The sequence below is a fragment of the Urocampus carinirostris genome, chromosome 14 (genome assembly GCF_059441175.1).
Source record: "Urocampus carinirostris isolate Australia breed hairy pipefish chromosome 14, RoL_Ucar_1.0, whole genome shotgun sequence".
NCBI lineage: Eukaryota > Metazoa > Chordata > Actinopteri > Syngnathiformes > Syngnathidae > Urocampus > Urocampus carinirostris.
Window position 1 is genome coordinate 38,434,641 of NC_142362.1, and position 12,635 is coordinate 38,447,275.

At 38.5% G+C, this 12,635-nt stretch overlaps 1 protein-coding gene across 1 annotated transcript in view; it reads left to right on the forward strand.

Annotated features, from left to right (window-relative positions):
* inhbb (inhibin subunit beta B) overlaps positions 1-12,125 on the forward strand; it is a 32,803-nt gene extending 20,678 nt beyond the window's left edge. The window contains exon 2 of the mRNA XM_088352972.1: positions 3,691-12,125. Coding sequence (XP_088209098.1) covers positions 3,691-4,514 — 824 coding nt within the window. The 3' untranslated portion in view covers positions 4,515-12,125. The remainder of the gene's footprint in view (positions 1-3,690) is intronic.
* The last annotated feature ends 510 nt before the right edge of the window (positions 12,126-12,635 follow it).

The following is a 12,635-nucleotide window of genomic DNA, read 5'->3' on the forward strand; positions in this document are numbered from 1 at the left end:
TGTATTTTTTTCAGGGATGCTGTCCTGTTGACTTTGGATTTGTTGAGTGTAAATAAAAGGTTCAAATTGTTTTGTATATTATCGCTTTCTTTGTAGATTAATAGATATTTATTTCTATGTTGTTCAGTGTTGAATATTAAGTGTTAATTTTGCTTTATTTTACCCCTTCTTAAGTTATTCATAATAATACATATTACATGGTGATATATGGATTAAACAACAAACACAACCTGAATAGAAATTTGGGAGCCAAAAGAGCAGGGCTCTTTTTATTGAACCAACCCGAAAAAGCTTGTTCTCAAGGAGAGTCAGAATTATCATCTCTACAACTGACCTTTAGAGTTAGATTTGATTATTAGACTCACCTGATATTATTTACTGCTGATTGTTATTTTATTATACTGTTTACTATTTCTTTTTGTTGCACTTCAAGTATAGAATAAATGTGTTGCTGGTGATGTGCAATAAATGGTAAAAGGTTTTATAGCCTAACTACCTTTTTGTTATTTTCTAATTAATTGACTCAAATACTGCTCAGAAAATTTCAAATTATTTGACATCCAACTGCTTTTTAAAGTAACAGAAATAGTTATTTTGTCAGGTAGAGTAACTTATTTACTAAATCATTTACTTTTTGGAAGAAATAGTGAGAAACTATAACTGATTACTTTTTTTAAAGTTACATACCCAACACTGATCACCAAACACCTGCCTCTAATTATCTTGAACCTTTATAATGAGATTTTGGACAGCATACACTGGCGGGTCATTGCATTTCCTTTCCACTGTAATTGCTACATTTGATTTGGTTTTAGTTTCATGTTTGCACATACACTTAGTAGTTTTGTTACTTTCTTCCTTGCATTTTCCATTTCCGGTTCCGGTCTTTGTTTCTGGATTGGACTTTGTCAGGTTTGCTTTTTTTCAAACATGTCACTTGTTCTGTGCTCCTTGTTTGTTTGTTACTTTGTTCCTGGTTTTGTGAATAAATCCATCCCTATTTTGTCTTAGTTCTTTCTCCCCTTCAATAAGTCCACCTGCAAAAACGCAAAAATGGAAGACAATATCAATACTAGGAAAATAGTATTGATTGGTCGGGTCATTGTGTTTCATTTCAACTGTCATTGCTACATCAATTTTCTGTTTCTCATTTCTAGTTTGGGCATTTTATTTGTAGTCTAATACCCACTTGTTAGTTAGTTACTTTGTTCCTTGCACTTTTCATTTTGGGTTTCTGTCATTGTTCCTGGTTTGGCCTTTGTCAGGTTTGTTTTTGGTAGAACATGTCATTTGTTCTGTGCTCCCATGTGCGTTTGTTACTTTTTCCTGGTTTTGTTAATGAATCTCATTGTTACTTTGGGCACCACTGCTCAATTCCTGCTCCCCTCTGTTGGGTCTCCCCGCAAAAGTTTAGGGGGAAAGACAGTATCAATTCCAAGAAAGTAGTATAATTCAATCCAAGTACTTTTCCAGTATGGTTGATATCGATATTTGGATGGAACCACCTACCCATAGCCAGCAATATTAAGAGGCCTGAGATTTGAGTTTGAGCCAGTCTGAAAAAGAAAGTAGTGCTTTACATGAAAAAGAGGTCTCTCAAAGCAAGCCATCTTTGGTGGCCACATATTGACACTGACAAACGCTAATAAGTCTGCAAACAATGTAATTTGGCTACTTTTAGGGCGCTTCTCTGCTTGAGAGCTTGAGCCAGGTTTCCTGAAATAGAAACCTTTCATAATGTCTTTGGGTGCATTTGAAGACATAATTGAGCTCTCGTTGGCACTTTTTTTTCTCTCTCCACTCAGCTTACCATCACCTTCTGGATTTCCTTTTTGTACCCTTTGAGAAAGTGGCTTGTGTCATGTAAATGGCTTTTATTTCAAGCTCCCCAGCTACCCAACCACACACCCCATCATGCATTTTGCTTGAAAGCCACGTGTTTCATTGCTGGGCTGCTGTGAGGCTGTCTCCCAGTGCCTCACAGGGGGCTTTGTGCTGTCATTCCTTGGGTACTTGCACTGGAAGGAGGAGGGAATGGGTGGGGTTCAGTGGGGTGCTAACAGTGAACTCAATGAACCCCCTCAAGGTTCTTGGTTGTGGTCACGATCCTAACAATGTATTATTAAGTGCCTCTTGGTGGTTTAGGTAAGATCAGGTCTGAAAAAAAAAAAAACCTGCCCCGACCCTGGCCTGCTGGAATTAGAGCTCGATTCCTCGAATTCGCATTCGGTGACAATTCCCTATTTTGGTATAGTCATTGGCCCATGAGAATGGAAAACTCAAGGAGAAAGAATGAGTCCAGATGAAGGCAAAACACCTGAAATAGGGTTACGAACAGCCAGAATATGTAGTTGTCTATATATATCGTTTGGAAAAGAATAACTTCAAGAATAATCCAAGGAGAGAACAAAACAAATAGACACTGGAAGTTGAAAAGCAACTGAAAAGCATCCATCTTTTTTGGGGGACCATTTTTCACATCTTGGGTAAAATGGTGGTCGTGTCCAAACTTCTTCCTTTTTTTTTTGGAGTGGACAGACACAAAAAAAACATATACAGTATATGTCTAGGGTAAAATATTCAACCTCTGCTCGTCTGGGGCCTATTCAGTTTAAAGTGCTGCACAGAGTTCAATATTCCATATCCAAACTTTCTCACATCTGTTCAGATGACCTGGATAGATTAGAAGGGTTGGGTTAAGAGGGGTGGGGTTAATTTTGTTATTATTTGTTTGTGTGTGTATCCTGTGCTGTCATTTGACAATCCTCCACCCAGCATTTTTGTGAGGTCCGAAAGTTTTGCATATGCACTTTTTAGTAAAAAGTATACAGTGTATGTTCAATTGTAATTGCACAAAAAAAAAAATAACACATACCCACACACGCACACATATTAACAAATTCACTAAAGTTGTGATGGCAATTGGACAAGAATTAATTAAGAATTGACACAATAAAACACATGATGAAAATGTTACTCCATGAATAACTATATAAATTAAATTGATCAGAAAATGACTGTTGCAATTATAAAGTCAACAGAGTTGAATGAAATCACAATAAAGCCAATACAAAGCATTTTAATGTTGGATAATTAGAATAAAGTAAGATATCAAGAAAGCCATTAGAAATGCTGTAAAACCCATTAATCTTTCACATTATTGACAGGAGAAGTTCCAGATGCATCCCAGGGGATAATCTTAGCCTGGTTGTTAGCTTGGCCTTGAGCAGGCTAGCTGTTGAAAATAAATCACCATAATAACTGTGCCCAGCTAAATATAACTTGCTTTCATGCAAACGAATTGAGGCTTAATTCAGCCAAAATAATAAACATTTCCAGGCTTAACCCTTTATCTTGGTTTGGTGCAACCAACCAGTGTATCTCATTATCTTGTCAGCAAATATTTATTTACTTCTCCATTATGCTGTCCTTGTCACTGTTGCTTTCATTGTCTTGTCAGTAAATATTTATTTACTTCTCCATTTTGCTGTCCTTGTCACTGTTTTTTTAAACCCCCGTATTTGTGTCACTGTCTTTTCGTTCATTTGATAAATTTTTTTCCCTTTTCAGTTGATTAAACCATCTTCTCGAATGAGCAATGAATCAAACAGTAATTGCTCTCACTGATATTTTTTGAGGTGCCGGTGTTGATGTTTGCACTTAATATTTTCTTTTTATTCATCTTTGCAGATGAGTACACCTCCTCCACCTCCAGCCTCTACTTCCTCATATCGAATGAAGGCAACCAGAACCTGTATGTGTCCCAAGCTAACATGTGGCTCTTCTTTCGGCTTTTGCCGGCGGGTCCTGAAAAAGGTCTTAGAAGAAAAGTGACGGTCAAGATCCGCTACCAGGACGTCGGAAGCACGAGCAGTGTAGAAGGAGTCCCTGGAGGAGGCGGCGGGGGAGGGTCGGGACGTTGGACCCTGGTGGAGAAGCGCATTGAGCTGAAACGCAGCGGCTGGCATACTTTCCCCCTCTTAGAAGCAGTTCGGGCGGTGTTTGTCAAAGGCAGCCGTCGACAAGACCTCGAGGTCCACTGCGATGGATGCGAGACGGCCAGGGTGGTTCCTGTCCTGGTGGACCCGAGCGACCCGTCCCACCGGCCGTTTCTGGTTCTTCGCGCCAGGCAAGTAGACGGAAAGCACCGCATTCGCAAGCGGGGGCTGGAGTGTGATGGCACCAGTGGGGGTCTCTGCTGCCGCCAGCAGTTCTACATCGACTTCCGTCTCATCGGCTGGAACGATTGGATCATAGCACCGGCAGGGTACTACGGCAACTACTGCGAGGGCAACTGCCCGGCTTACATGGCCGGCGTGCCGGGATCAGCGTCATCCTTCCACACAGCCGTGGTAAACCAGTACCGCATTAGAGGAATTAGCCCCGGTTCGGTCAACTCCTGCTGCATTCCCACCAAACTGAGTACTATGTCCATGCTCTACTTTGACGATGAGTACACTATCGTCAAGCGAGATGTTCCCAACATGATCGTGGAGGAGTGTGGATGCGCCTGAGTTCAACTGATTATCTTTAAAGCCTCTAAAAGGCCTTTTCATATGAGTGTATGTATTTATCAGACTGAGTGATTTGCAGGCTGTCTTGAGTTTTAACCACATTGCATTGGGAGTAGAAGGGAATGAAGATCACCAAATGGTACTTTTGCTCTTCTTTAATATTTTGAATGCAATAGCTCAACACCCCCACTTGAGAGAAGATTTAAGGAGAGTGACATGATCAGCCTTTGATTCCATTGCCTGTTACTCAGGACCCCGAGCACATGGCGGATTTTTGTCTTTTTTTTAAAAGGATGGACAATTCATCAGCTTACACAAATGAGAACACAAGCACTTCACTAGAACACCGACAGACACAGTCTGACTGTCCTTTTGTGGATTTAGACCAGCAGCGCTTAAAACAACACTCAAAACAAGGAGTGAAACCATCAATGGATTTGGGACTTGCTGGACTGGAAGAGAAACCTTCGGATAAGAAACCTGTTTTAAAGAACCTTCTTTGAGCGCTTTCTTTTTTATTACATCTTTGAGGTTACAAAAGAAGATCGCCCTCAAGGGTGTGGTATTCAAAGAACAACAATATGACTAGCCGATCGTGACAATGGTGTAATAGTCAAAAGAACAGACAACAGTGCACAGTAATTGTAGAAATGACAAACTGGCATCGTATGAAATCTCTTTTGCAGGTGTCCAATATTAAAACACAATGAACCAACATAACTATAGGGGAAATCACCTAGGCCTGGGCAACATGACAAAAATTATTTCTTATCTGTCAATATCGATATACATCACGTATTTAGGCGCTTTGCATGGCTGACTCCCTATTGGTGTGTGTGTGTGTGAACGGATGTGAAGCACATTGTAAAGCGCTTTGGGAGGTCTTCATTGACTTGAAAAGCGCTATATAAATGCAGATCATTTACCATTTATTTTTTTCTTTCACACTGTACGTCTGATTTTTGCCCCTAAGCGAAAGTTGACAAAACCAGATTCCGTTTTAAAGAATCTTTAATGTCAGAACAAAGACACACAGTGACAATCTACTACACAGTATTTCACAAGTATGAGGGACAATGAACAAAATTAAGAGTTAAGAAAATGAGGTAATCAAAATGCAGAACATTGTACATAATCGTAGGTAGACTAGCAATCCCCCAAAATTAAATGACCATGAATAAACAAACTATTGTTTTTACACTCAGCAACATGTTAAAACATTTTTTGCATGCAAGTCTTAAGTTGTCTGACAATATTAACAAAATAAATAGACATAAGAAAATGTTCAGTTCCAAAAATTTTATAAACAAACAAACATAACAGCTATTGCTTTAAAGTAGGGGTCCGGAATTTATGGCTCATGAGCCATGTATGGCTCTCTTCATGAGTATGTATGGCGCAGAGATGAAATTGTTGCATGCAAAAGTTTTCCCTATCATTTTAAACTTGGATCATCCAAACATGTTGAAATGCACACAAATGCATATAATCACTGATACTACAATGGTACTGTCCAGTACATATAAGGCATATTTTTACATACAGTTTACAGTCAAGGTGTCACACCAAAAAACTATTTTTGGCTGTACATATCCAGTGTTCATTTTACCTCTGAAAAGTGTGGGTCCCGGAGACTCGCATGCCCAAAAATCTATGGGTCCCGACAGAGATCTATGGGTCCCCAAAATTTATTGTATTATTTATTGAGGTTTAAATTTTAAATCGGCGACAAATATATTATATAAATCTATTTTCATTCAATTTTAATCATCACACTTAATTGGTTATACAAGGCAGTTATCACTTCAGATTTTTCAGTTCTCAAAAATATTGTACATTATACAAATTAATATTGCTGAAATATTAGTATCGATATTCATGCAGTTTTAATCACTTCAGATTTTTCATTTCATATCTTTTTCGTGGTTTGCTGTCCCACCACAGTTGTATGCCTTCTCAAGGTCCAATTGTTTGGTAAGAGGCACCTTGATAAGCTGGTGTTGTTGTGTTGCTGGGTGCTCGCAACACAGAACATGTATCCTTCAATATCATGCTCCTCTTAGCGTCACCAGGAATATAATTTAGTCCATTTTGGCAGAAAAGTCATTTTCTTGATAGGGGTATTCTTTTGTTTATTTTCTGTCGTCGAATAGTTTGCTTCAACACACGTTTTCCCTTGCCGGCGCGATCTTATGAAGAATTTCTCCGCCGTTAATTCGTGCCGTAATTATTGCCAATGTTACCACTTTCTGTATTATGTTTCGACTTCTTACTGACACTAAAGAAATTACCATTTTTTTGTTGATTTGCACCTAATACCAACTGTTTGTACGGACGTATACTTCTGTTTCACTCGACAACCACCAAAACAATGACGTAATCTCGAAACAACGAGATCTAGTTTGCTGAGATTGGTGCGAGACCAAAACAATAATCTGCCTGACGAAAAGTTTGGAGTGCGGTAAATCTTAGTTAGTAAAAAAAAAGGAATCGGGGAATAATGACAATTTTGTGTCCAAAAAGTTGCGTACTGGGGACGCACGTTGATTTGACACTATGCGTCCCCAGCAAAAATGATGCGTCAAGGACGCAGGGACGCGAGCAAACGAGAACACTGCATTTTTAAGAAATCCTTTATGTAGAAGTTCATTTAATAACCCGTGTTCACTGTTGAGATACCTTTTTATGAAAATCCACGTAACAAGCTGTAAATAAGACAAAACACCAGTAGAGCATCCATAGCAGTTAGGTGAGTGGTAGGGATGGGTGGAGTTAAGAAAAAACCTCAAGCACTCATCCTGTCTCTCGCCCTGCAACGTTCCCGCAGAAAGTAAATAAGTCAGGATCTTGTTTGCAGAATTTTGTATACTCTTTTACAAAATAATTGAAATCATTATTTATGAAAAAAATGAAGGTCAGAATGAGCCTCAACCATCTTAAGTAATTGTGGAAGAGAGACAGGTTTAAAGTGGTATATTTGTTGACATTTGTGACAGAGGCTCCAGCATTCATCTTATTTCATAAATTTGATCAGATCATCAAATGTCATACAGTGAAATAAAATATGTTTTAGTCTGGAGAGCTTGTTGAGTGGTTTTGTTGAATTTTGTCTCAAAATAAAAGGTATGGATTTTTCCCAGATAAAACCAAAATATTTTGCTTTTATGGTTCGCTGAGTCAAAAATAGTTCCCGACCCCTGTCCTAAAGGTTACGAACCAGAAAAGTCAGTCCATCGAAAGAATCATGCTTTAATGCTACTCTGTGACAAGTCACTATGTTACCACCGGAACTCAGTACCCTCTCAAAGGGGAGAGCTGCTTGTAGGGATACACAGGTAGCGCCATGCTAACTAGCCAATTGTTGCTGCTTGGACTGGCCCAGTGCTTGTTGAACGTCCGCTAGCACTCGTTTGAGACAATTTTTTTTTTCTTTAGCGTGTTATTTTGTGTTAGGAATTGGCATCACTAACTGTTGTTAGCGGGTCAATTTTGACACAGGGTCTAACTCAGTCCTGACCACCAAAAGTAAGGAATATTACTAAATATATATAATACAACACCCTAACAAACATTATATGCATCCATAACCATACATTACCATTGTATTTTATTTTTAGCCCCCGTGACACATCAATCATTAGTTTTATAACCTTGTAACAGGTCACTGGAGACCTTAACACCACTTAAGGATTGAGTGGGAAAAGACATTTGTCATGTTGCCCGTTTTGGTTGACACATGTTGTCGGCAAAGTTTATAGTGCACATCGCCGCTCTGTTTTTTTTTTTTTTTTAATTTTATTTAATAAGACTCTAAGTAGCCAAAATACATTCAAACAACTGAAGATGAGGGACCTCTCTTGTCTACGGCTTCTTTAGCATTCCTCCTCTGTATATGCTGGATGTTATCCTTCAACTCTTTATCACTCGTTCTTACCATGTTGAAGTCCTTTCGCATTCACTTTGTGTGAACCTCTCTGCCGGTATTCCTGCAAAATGATTGGCTGGTCCTCGTCACTTTCTTCCACTCCTGAATGTCGGTCCCGAACTTGCGTTTTAATCGTATTAGTGCCCCCATCTTCTTTCGTGTTCAGGTGGAGTAATCATAGTTAATGTTATCGACTTTTATGGAACGTTTTGACGATATACATCGGCAAAAATTAAATGACGATAATTATGATTTTATCGCCCAGGCCTAGAATAAACCACATTTTTCAGTGATTTATACGTTCTATATCACCCCCGCTCTTAACATTGTGATTAATAGTACATATGTAAAGAACATTTCTGACCCCTGCACTAAAACTTCATGCCAATTAAAAATCAGATTTCCTATGAAATCACAATGACCAATCACTGGTGAGCTATTTCCAGAATCTGTCTGCAGACTACTCAGGTTTGCTTAGGGAGCAACCTGGAAGTTGGAGGCCCTTGTTTTAAAGGGAGGAAAAAAAAACTAAAATATTTCGTTGGCTTCCCCATTCATACAAAAAAATGAAAACCCGAGAAATCATTTGTTGTTTTGGGAAGATAATAAGTGACATATTTTGACATGAAATTACAATAAAATTACACACACAAACACACACAGAAGATGACTGCAGGCTTCAAATACATTAAAAACTTACTTAGACACAATCTACGCTTACTTGTGGTATAAAGGCTTAGTAAGAGGTGGGCAACTCGGTCATCAAGGTCCGCATATCCTTCATGTTTTTGGAGGTTTCCCTTAAGTAAAGTGATTCCAATGACCATAATCATGAACAAGCTCCTGCACAGCTTACTAACAAACTGATAAATTAAATCACATAATTTGGAGAAGAGAAACCTTTAAAAAGATGCATGCCTGCGGCCCTCGATGCCCCAGTTGTCCACCTCTGATCTTATTTTATTTCTCAGGCTCGGCAGAACTAATAGTGAAAGCCTCCGGGTAGATTTCTGATAAAGGCAACAAGTAATGGCTGTATTGTGATTAGTTAAATGCTTTAATATGATCGCAAGCAGCGCAACTAAGGGAAAAGCTATGAAAAGAACGCCAACATACAATTTAGAATTATTTAATAAGTATTTGTGTTTATCCCTTGAGTGTGACACTGCTCTGCACCCCCCTGCCTTTAATAATCCCTGGTCTGAAGACAGTTCATCACAGAATTGCTGTTCATTGAGTGACTACTAATTAGATGCCTTAATTCTCTATTAAATGGATTTGGACCAAAGGGTCTCCAACATTTTTCAAACTGATAGCTACTTTTGGTACTTATTAGCGCAAAGGGCACTTGGTTTGATATGCATTTCTACATAATGACAAGTTATCGGGCTAATACTATGTTGTTACTATGTTATTACCTTATTTTGGAACCCCAAAACCGGTTTAAAACCCAAACATGGAGCCCAGACCCTTCGTCCTAACCCTAGGCCTACAATTCACTCTAGCTGTAACCCTAGCCTAAATCCAGTTGAAACCGTAAACCAAATTCAGTTTAGAACCCTAATATAGAGCTCAAAACTTCCTAAACCTACACCTAACTCTAAGTGTTACCTTAGCGTTGACCCCATATATCCTCAATTCAGTTTAATACCACATTACCCCTTCACCAATCCCATTTTGGGAACCATCAAATACATTTAAAACCCTCATTAAAAGCCCCAACCTGAGCCCAACAGACAACCCAAGAGACGTGGCAAAAATTTCAAGCCTAGACAAGCATTCCAGCTACATTTTTCAAACCCAGCACTGTTGAGCTTTTTTTAGAACAGGTCTTCAGGCACCTCAGTTGTCCTCAGGGTTAAGAGACCTCTGATTTAGGCAAATCTTAGAGGCACAAGAATTCATTCCCCCTGCACATTAGGGCTTTTTTTGTAAAAGCAAGCAGTTTTACCTGGCCACTGTCTGCAGTGCAGTGCAGCACTGGAAATAAACTCAAACGCACACCCTGATTAGCACTTGTATAAAGAATGACCTTCCAAGGGCTACTGAGTGTCCCGTCATATCACGAAATAAGTGCCACATGAGCTATGCAATGTAAAGTGAACTATACCCAGACAAGAAGACGCCCTGTTTGACTGAATGCTCTTTTTTTCTGTGACTTGTGTTTGCTCTTTCACTCTTTCCCCCTCGACTCTTAATCAATACTTGAAATGTTATCTTTTGTGTCCTGCCCTAAGGCGAATGATTGTTGTAATGTTTGCACTGAAAAGTTGCAGGACTAGTTAAACAAAAACTGCCATTGAAAATTTATTTTTTTTAGGAAGTAAAGAAACTGACTTTTGTGTGGGTTTTTTAACGTATATAATGGAACCAAAGAGGCCATGATGTTCGCTTTTGTACCGGGAGTGCATGGTTCTAGAGCAAAGGTGTCAAACAAACGGCCCACGGGCCTGATCAGGTATGCCAAGGGTTGTAATCCGGCCCATGAGACGAAGTTGAAAATTGCTGTAGTTTTAAATATGTCCTCTTGATGTCGCCAAAGCCTGGCGCCACTCGCAAAGCAATTGGAGCTGTATGTCTCTCTCTTTCTCTCTCGCTCTTTTTCTTTCTTGTTTTCTTTTTTTTTCTCTTCCTCTCTATTTGACTTTTTTAATCTATTTCTTTCCTGTCTCTTTCTTTTTCTTTCTTGCTTTCTCTCTCTTTCTCTCCCTTTCTTGCTCTTTCCTTTTTCTCACGTTCTTTATGTCTTTTTCTGTCTTTCATATTCTCTCATTCTTTCTACCTCACTCCTTTCTTCTTGTCTTCTTTATTTTTCTCTCCTTCCGTTTCACCGCCTTTTTAGCTGCCATTTTCCATTTATTTGCTCTTTCTTACTCAGTTTTTCTTTATTCTCTCTCACTCTCTCACTCTCTTTTGCCATTTATTTTTTCTTTTGCTCACTCTTATTATTTATAAATCTATTTGTCTCTTTCTCTCTCTCTCTTTTTTTTTCTCTCTTTGTCCCTCTCTCTCTTCCTAACTTTCTATTTCTCTTTATTTATTTATCTATCTTGTAGTTTCTTTCTCTTTTTTTTTCTCTTTCTTTTCCTCTGTACTATTTCTCTCCTTTCTAGTCAAGTCAAGTCAAGTCAAATTTATTTATATAGTCCTTAATCACAAAAATGTCTCAAAGGACTGCACAGGATTACAGTTACAAAATTACACAATTACCGCATCTTAAACCAGCATGCGGGCAAGGAAAAACTCTTTTGTTTTTTATTTCCTTCTATTTCTCTTTCTTTCTCCCCCACTCTCTCTCTCTGTCTCTCTCTCTCTGTCTCTGTCTCTCTCTCTCTCTCATTCTCTGTCTCTCTCTCTCTCGTTTTTTCTTTCTATTTAATCTCTCCACGTCTGGCCCGATGAGATTTTTTTCTTGTATGTGGCCCCCAGCTAAAATTACTGTGACACCCCTGTTCTAGGATGTACATTACTGTTGTGACCATTTGCAAAAGGCTTATTTGTATCAGGGTTCAAGAAATTAATTCTCTTTGTCAATACTTTTGTTTGTAATTATATTTTTGTTTCAGTTTTTCTATTTAATAAAACACTATTTTAGTTGCTGTTTAAGAATTATCTAGCCAAATAAATGAGGTCTGTACAGTTTACATCAAATAAATGTTTTCTTAAAATATTTTGTAACTACAAAACGGACTTTCTGTGTCTTTTTGTTTTCTTGTGGTTTAGTCTGTCATTAGGTTGCAAAGAACGATTCAGGTGTTGATACTTAAAGGGACAATGTGTTTTTTGTCTAATGGTGAAAAAACACCCTATGAATACAAAAATAAACAAATAAGAAAATAAAAAAACAAGATTTTGCAAATTCCTGTGCAAAATCACAAGATAAAGCACAGTATTTAAAAAAAACAGATTTAAGATCAATTCTTGTTTAATGTCTTTTAGAAGAGTGCAATTTTACGTTTTTAAAATCTCTCTAATTTTGAAGGTGTTTGACGAATTACTAGAAAACACATGCTTGACACGTCAACCGACCATAATGCTCATTGCGTTAAAAGGTGCAGTCTCTGGAGGTGGTTCTATTTCTGTAGTCAACACAACTCAGGGCGCACCGCAGGTTACGGCGCGGGTGCCCTCTGCTGCGGTCTCCTTACGAAAACACAGACTAGCATACAAGTGTGCGTATTCAAAAATATAATAGG